Raw genomic sequence first — 19,907 nt, forward strand, 5'->3', positions numbered from 1 at the left:
ACATTTTTTTCATCGACTGAGTGGTGTGAGGGCTTATTTTTTTGCGGGACGAGCTTTAGTTTTATTGGCACCATTTTTTGGCACATATGATTTTTTTATCCCTTTTTTTTTGGTTTACAATTTTTAAGCGCTAAGGTGACCAAAAAACTATTTTGATGTTTTACATTTTTAAACTCACCGTGCGAGTTAAATAATGGTATATTGTAATAGATCAGACTTTTATTGACACGGCGATACTAAATTATTTAATTTTTTACATTTTGCTTGGGGAAAATGTTATTTTTTTAAACTTTTAATATTTATTTTTTTTACACTCCTGAAAATTTATCTAATGCTTTTTTTTACACATTTTATTAGTTCTCCTAGGGGACTTGAACTAGCGGTCACTCAGTTGTATGTGGAAATGCTGAAACAGCTTAGCTACGCAGTTTCCCTAACTCCCATAGTAGTGAATGGCAGTTACAGAAGCAGCGTAGAATGCGAGCTACGCTGTTTCTGTAACTACTTTTCAGTTCTATGGGAGTGACGGAAACAGTGTAGCTCAGCGAGTTACGCTGTATCAGTTACTCCACATGTAATCACGGGGCCAGGAGAGCACAGAAAGCTGGAACAGGGTTTAGGGGGACTAGAGATAGGTGCGGGTTCCGGAGGTGGGACCGGCATCTATCTGCCATTTATGACATAACCTGTGGATATGTCTTAAATGTCCTTCATAGAATAACCCCTATAAATGTCACGGTCGCTATTTGTCGCTATTTGTCGCTATGTCACAGCGGCATTTAACTAGTTAAAGGGGTTTGCCATAAAACACATGTAGCCCCTATCCACAGGATAGGGGCTACATGTGAAATCGCTGGGGTTGCGCCTGCTGGGACCTCCAGCGATAAAGAGAACACATGAGAAGCCTGGACTTCCGGGTTCTGTGTCCGGCTTATCTGTTCCGCAGCTCCATAGAGATCAATGGAGAGCCGCTCGCACATGCACAGAAGAATCCCATTGATCTCTATGAAGAAGCCGGACACAGAACGCGGAAGTCAAAGCTTCTCATGCAGCGCTCTTGGTGATCGCAGTGACCGTCCGTCTGCTTCGGAGCCCCATACGCAGTAGGGTTTGCTGAACTGTTGTATTAGAAACAGGTCTGGTAGTCCCCTGGTTGATTTTCATGGTGAGCTGCTCCACTGTAGTGCACACTCGCGCACCTTCGTAGCCAACGTTCACATCTCACATCAATAGCACGTGGTGCTCTGCAGTTTCCACGTCAGTTATTCCCAATGGTGCCATTTGTCCACTCACGATACACTTTCACCACAGCAGCACACGAACAGTTCACAAACTGCACTGTTTGAGAAATACTGCCACCCTTGGCCCGAAAGCCAATAATCATCAGTTTTTGCAACTCTGATAAATCGCCCCTTTTACCCATGGCAACAACGAGTGATATGAGTTCAGACAGCCTATCACCCATCTTATATACCCACCAAGCCAGCCCATGACACATCACTTCCTTCATGGGTTACGTGCTGCCGACGTCGAAAGTAGGAGGTGGTCATCATAATGTAACTTGACTGTGTATATCCTACATAATTACAGCTCCAGAACCAAGCTCATACATATATATACATATATATATATATATATATATATATATGCTACCAGAACCAAGTTCAGTACATATATACAGCACCAGAACCAAGCTCAGTACATAAATATATCACCATAACCAAGTCCATTACATATATACAGCACCATAACAAAGCTCAGTACATATATACAACCCCAGAACAAAGATCAGTACATAAACATAGCACCAGAACCAAGCTCGATACATAAATACATCACCAGAACAAAACTCAGTATATAAAAACAGCACCAGAACCAAGCTCAGTACATATATACATCCCCAGAACAAAGCTCAGTACATGAATACAACACCAGAACAAAGTTCAGTACATAAATACAGTACCAGAACCAATCTCAATACATAAATACAACACTAGAACCAAGCTCAATACATGAATCTAACACCGTAACCAAGCTCAGTACATAAATACAGCACCAGAACCAAGCTCTCTGCATAAATAAAGCACCAGCACAAATACAGCTCAATTTAGTGCAACCCCTGCTGTATAGGTTTGTACGGCGTAAAACTACAGCTCCCAACATGGCCTGCAGCACCCATCATCTCGCCTCAGATCATACCTGGACTAAAGTACTGATTAGAGGCAGAATAAACATTTACATTAAGTGACTCACAGGTGATGTCTTCTCAGATTATAGTTGTTATTTGTGTCTTTTCTTCTCCATCCGGTCCAGACCGCTATGATGACTTCTTCCGGCCACAGCCCATTTCTTCAGTTTGCCGCTCAGGTGTCTTCAGCTTCTCACTTTTCAACCTTTCTGCACCTAAAAACGAAGATAAAAATTCACATGGTGCCACACACTGCACGTCTAAATATAATAGCACCATACACCTCACCTCTAATTCTAATAGTGCCATACACTGTGTCCCTGATTATAATAGCACCATACACTGTGTCCCACACACACACAGTGGCCCCTGTAGATAGTGCCCACCATAGAGCCCCCATAGTTAGTGCCCCTCATAGAGCCCCCTGTAGACAGTGCCACATATAGAGCCCCCATAGAGCCTCATGTAGATACTGCCCCCCATAGAGCACCATGTTGATAATGCCCCCCATAGAGCCCCTGTAGATAGTGCTCTACATAGATTCCTCTGTAGATAGTGGCCCCATATATCCCCTGTAGACAGTGTCCCACATAAAACCACCTGTAGACAGTGCCCCACATATATAGTGCCCTCTATAGAGCCTCGTGGAGATACTGCCACCCATAGAGACCCATGTTGAGTGCCCCCCATAGAGCCCCTGTAGACAGTGCCCTACATAGATTTCCCGGTAGATTGTGGCCCGCATAGATCCCCCTGTAGATAGTTCCCCACATATAGCCCTCCCTGTATATAGTGCCCCACATAGAGCCCCCTGTAGATAGTGCCTTACATATAGCACCGCTGTAGTTAGTGCCTCCCTGTAGATAATGCCACTCACACTTGTGAGAAAAAAAAACTTTACATACTCACCCGCTCCGAACTCTCTCGCTTCTGAGCTGGTCTGCTGGGGCTGGATGACGCAAGCGCCGCGATGATGTAATCGCGCCGTTGCATCGCTAAAAGGCGCTAAGTGGCAGGGCAAGTAATTCAGTGTAATTGAAAGGCGCAGAATAGCAGGGCACTTTCCCTGTCATTCAGGGCTTATGCAGAGCTTATGCATGTAAGTGTATCTGCGTCCTATAGACCTAGATACAATTATAGTGCAGGAAGGGGTGGGGGCGGCTGGTTTCAGTGGCGTCACCGCCCCCTCAGATAGGCAGCAGGCCGCCGCCTGAGGTGAGAAACTCATCTCGCCTCATGAACGGTGTTGCCCTGGCTGGTTTTAGAAGCACCTGATTGACATTGTATGCTATTATTTAGTCTATGATCTACAAATACACCCTGATCCTTCTCAATGAGTGACTGCCCCAGTTTAGCTCCACCTAATACATATGATACATGCAGATTATTATTACCCAGATGCAAAACTTTACATTTATCCACATTAAACCTCATTTGTCAAGTGGATGCCCAAACATTCAGTGTGTCCAAGTCAGCATGCCATTTATGAACATCTTCCAAAGACTGAACTATGCTACATAGCTTGGTGTTATTTGTAAATCGAAACAGTACTCTTAATACCATCCTTTATATGAGTGTTTCCCAAACTGATGGTTGCAACCCCCTGGTGGAGTCGTGTGAGTTCTCCAGGGGGCTGTGAGCCACTACTGATCTCAAGGTCTCAACTGTATTTGCATCCTCAGGACGCAGAAACAGTTGAATCCAATGCTGGTAATCAAAAATAGATATTGGGATGTACTCCTCAATCTATTAGTGTGGTGCTAGTAAGGTAGGGATGAGAATCCGACAATATTGGAAATATATAACCCCAGCACACACAGAGGTACACAGGGAAGATCCGGCGGACATCCCATACCAGCGATATCGACGAACAGCGACAGTGACAAAGGCCGAGGGTCGGCCGAAACATCTTACCAAGTCGCTTACTACCTCAACTTTACCAACTTTTGTTGCAATAAAACTTAAAATTGTTTGAATCCAATGCTGGAGCAGGGAGATGAAGGCTCCTTGCTCAAGCATTCACTATGTAATGCTGGGCGTGAGCGGGTTGGCGCAAACAGGCGCGATGTAGTGACGTCATCGTGGCTGTCTACGCCGTGCCACACACTGCACAGATCGGAGGAGCAGAGGGATCCCCTCCACTTGTCATAGGAACTGTGATAGGTGAGTAATTATGGTTTTTTTAGGCTCTATGCGGACATTATACTGGGTATGGGGGGCCGCAATGGGGCAATATGGGAGCAACTGTGGGGGCATTATACTGTGTTAGGGCTGCTGTTGGGGAATTATACTGCATGGGGCAGCTATAAGGGCATTATACTGTGTGGGGGCAACTATGGGGGATTATACTGTATAGTGGCAGCAATAGGGGCATTAAACTGTGTGGGGGAAGCTATGAGGGCATTATACTGTGTGGGAGCAGCTATGGGGGCAATATACTGAGCGGGGGGGAAGCATTAGTATCATTATACTGTGTAGAAATCGAAAAGAGAAAAAGTTAAGATGCACGGCACCACATAGTGCATGTAGACCCAGGGAGGTATGTTTAGACAGATGAGACAAGTAATATGCTCCCCTATAGAAGTTGTGCTAATTCAGGCATAACCCTGATGTCAGCAGAGAATAAATATCCAGCTAGTCAGATGCAGCCACAGTCCAATCTGGTAACAAGTTTTGTTACCGCAGTATTTAGGATTTCTTTAGGATTTAAAGGAAAAAGCGGGACCACAATTGGCACTGCTATACATTTGAATCATTCCAAATGCGACGATCTTTAAAATGATGATGTTCATTACAACAAGGCTACGCGTTTCGACATTGAACCAACGTCTGAATCAGGCCATAAAAATAACAGTGAGCACAGCACCTTAAAGGGAATGTGTCGCAAATTAAACATTTTTTTTTAAGTGTCGTTACTTATTTCTATTATATTTTTTACGTTTTTTGCTGTATTTTTTTTTTTTCCGTATGGTGGAAAGTATTCAAAATTAAATAATAATTTGACATGTTTTCCAATGTTGGCCACCAGGGGGAGCACTTCCCAGAATTACAGCAAGGTGAATAAGGCAAAGCAACCTGACTCACAGCTGCTGTAAATGTGGGAGGGAACTTCACCCCCCCCCCTTCATATTGCTAAGCAGTGTCCGGCAGCCATATTGGGTGTGATTCTGCAGCTGGAAGAAGTTATAGGACACACCAAAAGGGTAAGCGTATGTTCATACGCTTACAAAACAATGGGAAAACCGCTCCTGATTTTCAGCCATTTTTTAATCAAACTTGCGTTTTTTTTAACGGCCGTTTTTGGAGCTGTTTTTCTATAAAGTCAATGAAAAATGGCTCCAAAAACGTCCCAAGATGTGATGCGCACTTCATTTTGGTCGGGCGTCTTTTTACGTGCCGTTTTTGGAAAACTACCACGTAAAAAACGCCCTGTCGGAAGAGAACGCCGTATTTCCCATTGAAACCAATGGGCAGATGCTTGTAGGCGTTCTGCTTCCGATTTTTCAGCTGAAAACATTGTGTGTGAACATACCCTTAGGCTATGTGCACACGCTAACTGCATTTACGTCTGAAATGACGGAGCTATTTTCAGGAGAAAACAGCTCCGTCATTTCAGACGTAATTGCTCGTACTCGCGTTTTGCGAGGCGTCAATTACGGCCGTAATTTGGAGCTGTTCTTCATTGAATTCAATGAAAAACGGCTCAAATTACGTCCCAAGAAGTGTCCTGCACTTCTTTGCCGAGACTGTTATTTTACGCGCCGTCTTCTGACAGCGACGCATAAAATTACAGGTCGTCGGCACAGTACGTCGGCAAACCCATTCAAATGAATGGGCAGATGTTTGCCGACGTATTGGAGCTGTCTTTTCAGGCGTAAAGGCGTATGTGGGGGGGGGGTGCTCGCCGCTGATTCTTCAAAACAGCTGATAAGCGGCTGTGAAGTATCAGCGGCGCCCGTGCACACTCTGCTCTGCCACACACACACGGGAAAAGTCTTAAAGGGGTCGTCCAGGAAAACATGGCGCCGCACCTGTCCTCAGGTCGTGTGTGGTATTACAGCTCTGTCCTATTCACTTCAATGGAGGTGAACTGCAATACCAGACACAACCTGAGGACAGGTGCGGCGCTGTGTCTCCAATCCGGACACCCCTTCTGTCCTGAGATGACCTGACAGGGGAGGGGGGTGTCAGAGCCACCCACCGCCATCACTGCAGACAGAACCACACAACTACGGCATGAGGGCAGGGCTTGTCCTGAGTGCACTGTCTCTTGTTATGGACAGATTTATAGTCAAATGAACCCCGTCTGATGAGCCGGTAACCTAGGTCCGATCACATGACAGAGGGGGATCACCAAAAACCCTGTGCACCCTCAGCCCGTCCATCCAGCCCTTTCATGGTTATATCTGCGTCTGGGAAAGCTGGGTGACCACTATTACCCCTCATACTGGAGTGTTTAGGGATGTGACTAATGAACCTCTCACACTCCAGTGGGAGGGGTAATGGTGGTCACCCAGCTTTCCAAGACCCCTGAATGGCAAATCTCTCTAGTTGTGCTGAGACTGTTTGTGAATGTGACTAATGAACCTCTCAGTCTCAGCACAACTAGAGAGATTTATCATTCAGGGGTCTGGGAAAGCTGGGTGACCACCATTACTCCTACTGGAGTGTGTTTGGGGATGTGACTAATGAATCTCACACTCAAGTAGGAGGGGTAATGGTGGTCACCCAGCTTTCCCAGACCCCTGAACAATAAATCTCTCTAGTTGTGCTGAGACTGTTTGGGGATGTGACTAATGAACCTCTCAGTCTCAGCACAATTAGAGAGATTTATCGTTCAGGGGTCTGGGAAAGCTGGGTGACCACCAATACCCCTCCTAGTGGAGTGTGTTTGGGGATGTGACTAATGAACCTCTCACACTCCAGTAGGAGGGGTAATTGTGGTCACCCAGCTTTCCCAGACCCCTGAACGATAAATCTCTCTAATTGTGCTGAGACTGAGAGGTTCATTAGTCACATCCCCAAACAGTCTCAGCACAACTAGAGATTTATCGTTCAGGGCTTTCCCAGTACAGTTTCATCATGTGTCCTTCATACAAGGGGGGGGCCGTTAGGGGGGGGGGCGTCGGGGGGGGCCCGTTGGGGGTCACGAGTGCGGGGGTCTGTGAGATAGAAAGTGGGACATGCAGAGACACAGACCTTACCTGCAGTGCAGCTGGTCTTCAAGATGGCGCCTGCTCTCTCCCTGCAAACAGCTGCTCTGATCTGTGTGACTCTGACCTGCATCTGCGCAGTACAAAGCCATAGAGCAAAGTCAATGGAACGGCTCCCGTTCATTGACTCGTATGCACTGTAGCTGCCGTTTTCCATATCAGTATGTGTCGTTAATCGACACATACAGAGATGAAAAACAAAATGGCAGCCCCCATAGTGAAGTAAAAGTTAGAAAAAAGTAAAACACAAACACACACATAAATAAAAGATTTTATAATAAAACACTAAATGCAAATTGATATCAAAATATTTTTTTTTGTGACACTGGTCCTTTAAATACAGCATGCTGTTAGGTAAACTGATTACATGTTACAAAAAAATGACAAAAACACATAGGTCAGAGAGCAGTTGTGACGTCATATGGGGGGTCATAATGATGCAACAGAAAAGGTCAAATAGTATACAAACTAAAAGTTACATGCAACTCAAAACAAAATAAATTGGTAGTATATTAACGGATTATAAAACAATTAAAAATGAAAACAAAACAATTAGTTTAAATAATGAAAATAATTGTTTTAATTCATTATTTTCATGTCCAAATGCATCTTTATTTATTAACTTATATATTTTTACTAGAGTATTATTATATTTTGTATTCATTATTAAATATATTTATTATATACTATAATATTATATATTATATACTATAATATATATTATTATATACACATACACACACATATATATTTTGTCCAAAAGAAGATCTTGCAGCACTCCGAAAGACGATTTAAAAAGTGTCATTTATTCAGTCAACATCAAGGGTCTTTCGTTCTGCCCGAGCCAACGGGTGGATTGGTATCAGTTAGAACTAGATCTTCATAACTCTATTAGATCAGTTAAATTAAAAATCTGGTTTGATGGTCAATCTAATGAGGTAGTTTCAGGTGTTAATTCGCATGATATTTGGCTAAATAGTTTTGATTTGCATAATAAGAGCAACTTTCAACCGCCTATAACGTCACATTCTGTTGAAACTTTTATGGAATCAGTTAAAAGGGATCCATCTGCATTAATATCTTTGACACACAAAAACAACATTAAACATCCGAATATTACCACGTCTGAAATGCAGGCTTTGGATGAAGTGGTCCATAACCACGACCTCACTATTAAACCCGCCAACAAGGGTGGTGCGGTCGTGGTTATGGACACTATTACGTATATTAAGGAGGCCAATAGGCAACTACACAATATTTGCTATGTACACAAAATAAAGGATATTTCAGATTTTTTACTTAAATTGAAACATGTGACACTGCGACATGTGACACTGCCTTGTGGTTCCTTTCTAGTGGCCTTTGATGTCATGTCCTTATACACGTCCATTAGCCACAGTAAATGTATGGAAGCGGTCAGACGTAGATTCTGTACTTCTGAGTATACGGCATCAGCATGTGAGTTCATTATGTCACTTGTGGAACTTATCTTGACATCAAATTACTTTATCTTCGAAGATAGATATTACATACAGCTTATTGGGATGGCCAAGGGGTCGAACATGGTGCTGTCCTACGCTAATATATTTATGGATATGATGGAGGAGATGTCGATCTATGTGTCCCACCACTTCACTCATGTTTTGAGGTTGTGGCGATACATAGACGACATCTTCTTAATCTGGACAGATACAGACCTCCCTTAAGGCGTTTCATCAACATTTAAACACATTAGATGATGATATACAGCTCACCATGGTTCATTCCATGGAGTCTATCCAATTTTTAGATTTTACAGTCATGGTCGAGTATGATAAACTTAGAACAAGATTGCACACAAAGGAAACAGATAAAAATAAGCTTTTAAGATTTGAAAGTTGCCACCCAAGTAATATGATACGTTCATTGCCTTTTAGCCAAATGATCAGGGTGAAGCGTATAGTCGATAATCTATCAGATTTGGATCAATAGCTAGAGATGATGAACTCTTACTTTATGCAAAGATGTTATCCCAAGCGATTACTGCAGTCATAAAGGAATAAGGTTCTCATCTTTTTGATCGAAACGTTCTATACCAAGAAGAATCCCTTTTGTCTACACATACAATGATTTCAGTGGAGATATAGCCAAAATTATTAATAAACACTGGTCTATTATTAAAAACAGCTAAAGTCATATAGATTAATTGTATAATGCTCCTCTTATGTCCTATAGACGATCACAGAACTTACCAGATAAACTGGTCAGTTCTCGGGTGAAAGGGTCACCCAGAGTTGTAAAATAGGCCTTACGTAAACCTTTCAAACCAGGTAACTTTCCCTGTTACAACTGTGTTAACTGCTCGCTGATGCGTAAAGGTCGAATTTTTACACATCCTGGGACTGGTAGCCAATATGACATCAAATATACGTTGACTTGTGACTCTTAATTGGGTCATTTATGTACTTTGGTGCTCCTTTTGATTACTGTATGTGGGAGAAACCACGTGTGAATTAAAAACACGTTTGAATAACCATTGTTTCTCTATTAGAAAGAAGAAACTTGATTTGCCCGTGTCTAAACATTTTTCCGAACAGGGTCATACTGAGAAAGATTTAAAATTTATGATCTCAGAAAGGTGGTGATAGACATATGATACTTCATAAACGTGAATTAAAATGGATATTCCTATTGAACACATTGAGGCCTGATGGTCTTAATGTGGAATTCAATGTGGCCAGGATTGCTTCTTAATTGCCCACTGCCTCTTGGAAACCCTCTATGTCCTCTACAGTATTAGTTTATGATACATTTGTATACATTTTCGTAATTGATACATGTATATTTCATGTTTAATTATACTTGTGTCTTTTTTAATATACTAATTTATATTTATATGTTTGTTCTTTTAGATTGCAACCTTACATCAGGACTACTCTCCAATATGCCGTATAGATGTTCAGGAATCATTATAAAAACGTAATCGTCATCTCCTTCGATATGTTTTGGGATTGTTCTACAAGTGTGAAATTTTATAGTGTATATAAATACACTGTCCCTCATAGACGCCTAATGGGTAAATTAAGGACTATAGGTTTAGAAAATATAGTTTGTAATTGGATTGAGAATTGGCTCAAGGACCGTATCCAGAGGGTTGTGGTCAATGATTCCTACTCTGAATGGTCCCCAGTTATAAGTGGTGTACCCCAGGGTTCAGTGCTGGGACCACTATTATTCAACTTATTTATTAATGATATAGAGGATGGGATTAATAGCACTATTTCTATTTTTGCAGATGACACCAAGCTATGTAATATAGTTCAGTCTATGGAAAATGTTCATGAATTGCAGGCAGATTTAAACAAACTAAGTGTTTGGGCGTGCACTTGGCAGATGAAGTTTAATGTAGATAAATGTAAAGTTATGCATCTGGGTACCAACAACCTGCATGCATCATATGTCCTAGGGGGAGCTACACTGGCGGATTCACTTGTTGAGAAGGATCTGGGTGTACTTGTAAATCATAAACTCAATAACAGCATGCAGTGTCAATCAGCTGCTTCAAAGGCCAGCAGGATATTGTCGTGTATTAAAAGAGGCATGGACTCGCGGGACAGGGATGTAATATTACCACTTTACAAAGCATTAGTGAGGCCTCATCTAGAATATGCAGTTCAGTTCTGGGCTCCAGTTCATAGAAAGGATGCCCTGGAGTTGGAAAAAATACAAAGAAGAGCAACGAAGCTAATTAGGGGCATGGAGAATTTAAGTTATGAGGAAAGATTGAAAGAATTAAACCTATTTAGCCTTGAAAAAAGACGACTAAGGGGGGACATGATTAACTTATATAAATATATTAATGGCACATACAAAAAATATGGTGAAATCCTGTTCCTTGTAAAACCCCCTCAAAAAACAAGGGGGCACTCCCTCCGTCTGGAGATAAAAAGGTTCAAGCTGCAGAGGCGACAAGGCTTCTTTACCGTGAGAACTGTGAATCTATGGAATGGCCTACCGCAGGAGCTGGTCACAGCAGGGACAGTAGATGGCTTTAAAAAAGGGTTAGATAATTTCCTAGAACAAAAAAATATTAGCTCCTATGTGTAGAAATTTTTCCTTCCCTTTTCCCGTCCCTTGGTTGAACTTGATGGACATGTGTCTTTTTTCAGCCGTACAAACTATGTAACTATATGTAACTATGTAACTATATATATACTCTTATATTGTTTTCTTTTATTCATTTATGGCAAATGGTGTTAAGATATATATACTTCTTTATATAGTACTCAGTACTTCCCTTTTGCTAATGGTTTCAGCATTGAGGCTCTGCAGGTCCGTTACACGCTATGTGGTTTTAGTGGGTTGTACCATGTCCACGAAAGTTGGTTATGGGATTCCCACAAACCTGGATTGAGGTTCGTATTGACCACATAAATGTGGACATAGTTCCTCGTATCCACGTGTGGACCATAATTTTGTTTTGCTGTTCCCTAAATATATAGTATATCTTGCCACCTAGATATATACAATACTGCTATTTGTCATATATCTCTGTCATTTACCTTTTCTTGAATCCTTTAGTTTGATGGGAAGATTTTCCCAAATATATATTTCCCTAGTAGAACGTTCCAACACAATACATGATCTGGCTATCCTAACATGTAGACTCACGTACTAGGTTTGTTTTTCTATTAACATCTTGTTGCTAGACAACGTGAGAAGCTTACCGGGCCTTGTTTTGTCATGCGCGGTCTTTGCCCATGTGATTGCTTGGCATTTCCGGTTTGCTCTGTTGCATAGCAACATGTGACTTCCGGTTTTCGCTGACGCATGCGTACTTGATATCCAGGAATGCCGAACACATCACGATGATTACCTCACTAGATACATCTTACAAACTAATTGTACTGAATATTAAAAACATCCTGGATCGTCGATTGGTGAGCGGTCCTGTAACTCTACCTTTTGACACAGTCGTGTACTTTTTGATTAACCTTTAATTAGGTATTTTTCATATTATATGTTTGTATGTTTATATTTTTATTATGATGCACTTGTCACTTTCACTTTATGTATCAATTTTATATTTTTTGATACCTATTTGTGCAACAAAGTTTTTGCACGTTATGTATTGTTTTAATTTATTATAATGAGGCTGATGATGCCAGTGTAACACTTGTATATATACTGCCGCAAACCTTTGTATCACTATGCTTGAGAATGGTCCTATTGCAGGATGAAAACGTTGCATTCTCTAGATGTTGACTAAATAAATTACAGTTTTTTAATCGTCTTTTGGAGTGCTGCAAGATCTTCTTTTGAAAATTGTATTTAGTCCAAAGGATCAGTACTACTTGCTAAGCATCCAGATATAAATTTTCCTAGGGTGAGTGCTGCTGCTTTCCTTTTTTTTGTCTATATATATAAATAAAGGTAAAGAAGCAGCACCGTTTCTCAAATTCGTAAAATTAGGGTGCAATATTGCCGTTTGGACACGTGACCAGTGTCCCTAGATACTTAGTCAAACCCCAAGTCCCACAATCTGAAATAACCGACTGTGTACTCATCATCCTCCTGCAGGACTAAAAAGAAACTCATACAAGGGGCGCATCAGCTGCAGCGCTTAAAATTAGCAACTTCATATTTATGACAAAATTATTTATGTGGTTTAATTTCAACATTGTTTCACGTAATAGAATCCACTCCTATACAAATAGCCATTTGCCGACTCAGGTACACATCTGGAGAAAAGGTGAGTTAATCTCGCAATGTGTTGATTTATATACAATAATAATCTAGGCTATATGATGAGGGGATCCGTATCAGGTGGGTCTTTGTGCCTTGAGAATTAAACAGTTTCAATCTGTAAAAAAAAAGAACTAGAATTAGAATTAATAACAAATTACACAACAATGTTTCACAAAATTATTTAGGGGATATGCACATAATATCTAATCCCCCCCAACACAGCCATGAAAAGGAACCACCTATTGTTAGGTTAACCGTTCCTTATCCAATTCCTTTGATATTGAAGTCAACATTTAATACATAAGGACAATGTTAAATACTTTTGTGTCAAAAAAGACAAAAGTATAGAAGGTATGATACCTTTATTGGCTAACCATAAAAGTTCTATATGCAAGCTTTCAGAGCACGCAGGCTCCTTCTTTAGGGAGTTTACAAATGAATGTCTTCGAAAAAAAGCACAAGACATTCATTTGTAAACTGCCTGAAGAAGGAGTCTGTGTGCTCTGAAAGCCTGCATATAGAACTTTTATGGTTAGCCAATAAAGGTATCATACCTTCTATACTTTTGTCTTTTTTGACACAAAAGTATTTAACATTTCATATTGTTTCTGGCTAACACGGTACTACACTATTTTTTACTGTAATCCATAATGACGTAATATATTTAATTTAAAAATCCCTTGTAACTCCCGCCTCTCCAGTTGAGCTCCTCTGTCGCCCCCACGTCTGTGTTTTACAATGTGATCAATAATCCTAAACCGCAGATCTTTTTCTGTGTGATTAGCCTCAGTAAAATGTTTAGATACTGGCAAATGTAATCTTTTGTTGTGGATTGTGAATCTATGATTATTCATCCGTGTTTTAAAATCAAGTGTTGTCTCTCCTATATAAAACAAATTGCAAGGGCATTGTAGTAAATAAATTACATGGTCCGATGTGCAGGTCAGCTAATGTTTGATCCAAAACTCTTTTCCATGAAATGGGTGAGTGAAAATCTCCCCTTTCAACATATACGAACAGTTGATACAATTTAAACAGGGAAGCAACCAAACTTTTTAGTTCCGAAGAACGTTTGTCTAGTCTCCCTGGTGCTACCAACATCTGCTCTTACCAACTTGTCCTTTAGGTTATGTGATCATTTATATGACATTAATGGTGGTAAATCGAACTCTGGGACATGTTTTAGATTACTTTTAAGTATTGGCCAATGTTTACGAATTATCATTGCTATGTTGTTGCTCGATTCCGCGTATGTGGATATGAATGGTATCCGTCTACATATATCCTTTTTGGTGTCACTCTCTCTTCTCGAGGAGAGCTCTCTGTCTATTGCCATTACTCATCAGTGTGTTGTTGAACAAGCTTTTTTGGATAGCCCCTGGAGTCAAATTTCTCACCTATCTCATCCAGTCTATTCTCAGTCTTTACTTCGCTCTCCACTATATGTCTCATCCTCAACAGCTGGGCCTAGGGGAGTGCCCTTACTAGTCGTCTTGGGTAGTTACCCTCAAATTTCAACAGGTTTTTTCTGTCCGTGGGTTTAATATAAATTTCGGTTGTCAATCTTGTATCAAGTTTGTTATCGTGGTATCCAGAAATTGTATAAATGTGGTCGACTGTACCACTGTATATTCGATATCCGCATCTATATTATTAATAAACTCATGGAACATATCCAATTCTGTCGTGGTGCCCAGCCAAATGAAAAAAATACCATCTATTTATCTCCACCACTTCAGAACATGTCTGAAGTGGTGGGATACATAGACTGACTCACTCTACCAATGTTGCCATATAAATGTTGGCCTATGTGGGTGCCACATTGGCGCCCATTGCCGTCTCTCTTCGCTGTATGTAGAACTGATCTCTGAATAGGAAATAATTCTGCCTCAAGACAGCCTCCAATAGTGAAAGGAGAAATTCAATACACTCAGGTGTGTATTCACTTATAGATAGAACTTTGTAAATTCCCGACAGTCCCCTACTATGGTCAATCAACCTGTAATAGCTAACAATGTCGAACGAACACAGCAGGGCCGTCATAGGGATTTCTATACGTTTGATTTTAGACAAAAAATCTGAGGTGTCTTGTACATAGGAGGGCACCTCCATCACTTGCGGAATATCCTGGTCCAAGAAAATACAGATGTTACCAAAATGGACCCAATGCTAGACACTATTGGTATCCCTGGAGGTTTAATAAGGGACTTGTGTATTTTCGGAAGTATGTATATGATGGGTGTTATAGGATATTGTACATATAAGAATTACCTTAGGCTTTCATCAATTATGTCATTTGTGAGTGCTCTATCCAGTAATCTACAAATGTGTTTCCCTATATTAACCCCTTCCCGCTCCTGGACGTACTATTTGGTCATGGTAACTGTATCGTTCGCGCTCCATGACCTAATAGTATGTCACGGGAGTAACGGCCATTTCGGCCGTCTTCCCGACACATGCAGGAGCTGTGACAGCTGCTGTCTCGTATAGAAGTTGTGGCAGCTCCTACAGCGGGGACCGATCGCTGTGCCCCTGCTGATTAACCCCTTAAAAGCCACGTTCAATAGCCATCGCAGCTTTTTAGGGGTTAAACCACCATCGACAGTTCGCTACAACAATGGACTCCGGCTATGCCATCTACGGAAGCCTAGTGGGTCCTGACAAAGTCAGGACCCACTATGCTTGCTGTCAGTGAGTAGCTGACAGCTCTAATGCAGTGTATTAGAATAGCGATCAGGGCCTCCTGCCCTCAAGTGGGACAAAGTAATAAAGTAAAAAAAAAGTATAAAAAAGTTGTGTCAAAATAAGAAAATAAAAGTTTTAAAAGTAATAAAAGTAAAAATCCCCCTTTTTCCCTTATCAGTCCTTTATTATTAATAAAAATAATAAACAAATAAACGATACATAATTGGTATCGCCACGTCTGTAATGGCCTAAACTACAAAATTATTTTGTTATTTATCCAGCGCGGTGAACTCCATAAAAGAAAATAACAATAAACTATACAAGAATCACAATTTGTTAGTCACTTCACCTCCCAAAAAATGGAATAAACAGAGATCAAAAAGTCGCATGTACCTAAAAATGGTGCTGATCGAAACTACGGTTAGTTACGCAAAAAACAAGTCCTCGCATGGCTTTCTTGATGGAAAAATAAAAAAGTTATGGCTCTTAGAATAAGGTAACACAAAAAGTAAATGGCTTTTACTAAAAGTATTTTATTGTGCAAAAATAGAATAAAAAACAATAGTAGAATTGCGTTTTTTTAGTCACTGCGTCTCTTAAAAATTTAATAAAAACTGATCAAAAAGTCGCATGCACCCGATAAAAACTGCAGTGAATTCCTCAAGGGGTCTAGTTTCCAAAATGGGGTCACTTTTTGGGGGTTTCCACTATTTTGGCACTACAAGATTTCTTCAAACCGGACATGGTGCCTAGTAAAAAGGAGGCCTCAAAATCCTCTAGGTGCTCCTTTGCTTCGGAGGCCGCTGCTTCAGTCCATTACCACACTAGGGCCACATGTGGGATATTTCTCAAAACTGCGGAATCTGGGCAATAAGAATTGAGTTGCGTTTCTCTGGTAAAACCTTCTGTTTTACAGCAAAAAAATTTAATAAAAAGGATTTTCTGACAAAAAAAAAAAGGAATATGTCAATTTCACCACTGCGTTGCTCTAAATTCCTGTGAAACACCTAAACAGTTAATAAACTTTCTAAATGCTGTTGTGAATACTTTGAGGGGTCGAGTTTGATGGGGGTCTCTAATATATAGGCCCCTCAAAGCAACTTCGGAACTGAACTGGAACTTAAAAAAAACTAATTAGGCAATACTTTGCTTCTTACATTATACTGATAATGAGCAGTGCCCACCCCGAGATGACCCCAGTTTTGACCGTTTCTATAAATGGAGACCCCTTTTAGACCATTTCAGTGCCCGGTTTTCCCAAGCATACACCCCCGAGAAGTGTATTTCTATTCATGAGTCCTTGGTACATTTTAAAGGGAGGCTTCAATTCCGCCAGTACCTGCCGAGTAAGAGGGCAAGGTATGGCGTGAAGATGTATAAGCTGTGCTAGAGTGCACCAGGGTATACCTACAAATTTAGGATATATGAAGGGAAGGACACCAGTATTCAGCCCCCAGAATGCCCCCCCCCCCCTTACTGGGCGTTAATTCAAAAATTGTGTGGAATTTGGTGCACCCACTGCTGGACCAGTGTTACCACCTCTACCTGGATAATATTTATACCAGCGTCTCACTCTTCAAGTACCTCGCTTCCAGAAGTCCTGTGGCATGCGGCTCTGCTAGACGAAATCTGAGAGGCCTCCCTAAGACTCTGCATGGGCAAACACTCAGAAGTGTTGAGAGCAGGGCACATTCTAGCAGCAACATATTGTGTGTCAAGTACAAGAGAGATGTCCTTGTATTGACAACAACACATGGCGACACCAGTACCCACGTACCTGTATGATGTACCAGTACAGAGACCCCCAAACCAGACTGCATCCTGGACTACAATAGGTACATGGGAGGGGTGGACTTGTCAGATCAAGTCCTGAAGCCCTACAGCGCCATGCTGTGTGGTATAAGAAGCTGGTCGTGCACATCATACAGATGGCATTGTATAATGCGTACTTGCTACATCTATGTGCAGGCCAGACGGGAACTTTCCTGGAATTTCAAGAGGTGGTTATCAAGAACCTAATCTTTAGGGACCAAGGACGGGGGGCACCCAGTACTTCTGGAAGCTAGGCCACACGCATCGTACCAGGGCAACACTTTCCAGGAGAACTTCCCCAAACTGCCAAGAAGGGAAAAAGTCAAAAGAGGTGCAAAGTCTGCTATAAAAGGGGGATAAGGAAGGACACAATATATCAATGTGACACGTATCCCGAAAAACCAGGGCTCTGTATGAAAGTGTTTTAAAAATTGATCATACATCCCTTAGATTTTTAATCTACCCTGACGCACTCCACACAGGTTATCCTCATATTTCCCTTCTGAGCCCTGCTGTGTGCCCAGGCAGCTGATAACAGCCACTTGTAGGGTATTGCCGTACCAAGGAGAACCCACATTACAGTTTATGGGGTGTATATCTCCAGTGGCACATGCTGGGCACAATATATTGGACACTGAAATGGCATATATTTAAAGAAAATTGCAAATCTCACTCTGCACCATCTACTGCGCATGATCTTTTACACAATAACTGTGGGATCAAAATGCTCACTACACCTCTAGATGAATGCCTTAAGGGGTGTAGATTTTAAAATGGCGTCACTTCTTGGGGGTTTCAACTGTACTGGTACCTCAGGGGCTTTTGCATTCACGACTTAGCACCAGAAAAGCTCCAGTAGGCCAAATGGTGGTCCTTCCCTTCTAAGCCCTGCCGTGTACCCAGGCAGCAGATAACAGCCACATGTAGGGTAGTGCCATACCCAGGAGAACCCACATTACAATTTATAGGGTGTATATCTCCGGTGGCGCATGCTGGGCACAATATATTGGACACTAAAATGGCATACATATATAGAAAATTGCGAATCTCACACTGCAACATCTGCTGCGCATTACCTTTTAGACAATACCAGTGGGATAAAAATGCTCACTACACCTCTAGATGAATGCCTTAAGGGGTGTAGTTTCCAAAATGTGGTCACTTCTGGTGGATTTCCATTGCTTTGATACCTCTGGGGCTCTGCAAATGCGACATGGCAACCGAAAAACAAGTAACTATTTGGGGTGGTATAACCATCTGTCTTACAAGCAGATGCATTTAAATTCAGAAAAATTCTATTTTTTCACAATTTTCTCTAAATTTTGCAGTTTTTCACAAATAAACACTGAATATATTGAACAAATTTTACCACTAACATAAAGCACAATGTGTCACGAGAAACATTTTTCAGAATCTCTTGGATAAGTTTAAGCATTCCAAAGTTATTGCCACATAAAGTGAAATATGTCAGATTTCAAAAATGGGCTCTGAGCCTTAAGGCCAAAACAAGGCTGCAACCTTAAGGGGTTAAACTTAGGGTCAGCTGTTAACATACCGTAGATGTGTTGATCTTGGAGCTGTCTCATAATCTCCTCTATGTAATCACTTGTATCCATCACTACAACCGCACCCCCTTTATCTGCGGGTTTGATGGTAACATTCCTATTCTCTCTCATTTGTGTAAGTGCCTCTATCCCTGTTGAAGTTATATTAGGGTGTTTGAATTTGGTTGTCTTAGAATTCTCCCTCAGGCTATTAACGTCTATCTTAACCGCTGTCATAAAGGTTTCAATGGCTACCACATTACCAAAGGGGACAAAATCCCTTTTCAAGAAGAGGTCAAAACCACTAAGTCTTAATTCTCTAGGCAACTCAACTCTAGGCTCATGGTTTTGTTCTGCGAAGCAGGTTTTTAATTCAATGGTACGAAAAAATCTATGCAATTCCAATTCTATTTTTATATATATATATATATATATATATATATATATATATATATATATATATATATACATATATATATATATATATATATATATATATATATTTATATATATATATATATATATATATATATATATATATATATATATATATATATATATATATATATATATATACACACAGTGAAGGAAATAAGTATTTGATCCCTTGCTGATTTTGTAAGTTTGCCAATGTCAAAGACATAAACAGTCTAGAATTTTTAGGCTAGGTTAATTTTACCAGTGAGAGATAGATTATATCTATCTATTATAAAAAATAAAAAAAACAGAAGATCACAT

At 40.8% G+C, this 19,907-nt stretch overlaps 1 protein-coding gene across 1 annotated transcript in view; it reads right to left on the minus strand.

Annotated features, from left to right (window-relative positions):
* Positions 1-13,050: 13,050 nt before the first annotated feature.
* The window catches only part of ISOC2 (isochorismatase domain containing 2), a 224,627-nt gene continuing 217,770 nt past the window's right edge, over positions 13,051-19,907 (minus strand). Inside the window, exon 6 of the mRNA XM_075840003.1 lies at positions 13,051-13,243. Within this exon, the coding sequence (XP_075696118.1) occupies positions 13,229-13,243 (15 nt within the window). The 3' untranslated portion in view covers positions 13,051-13,228. The remainder of the gene's footprint in view (positions 13,244-19,907) is intronic.

This window comes from Rhinoderma darwinii, chromosome 10, assembly GCF_050947455.1.
Source record: "Rhinoderma darwinii isolate aRhiDar2 chromosome 10, aRhiDar2.hap1, whole genome shotgun sequence".
NCBI lineage: Eukaryota > Metazoa > Chordata > Amphibia > Anura > Rhinodermatidae > Rhinoderma > Rhinoderma darwinii.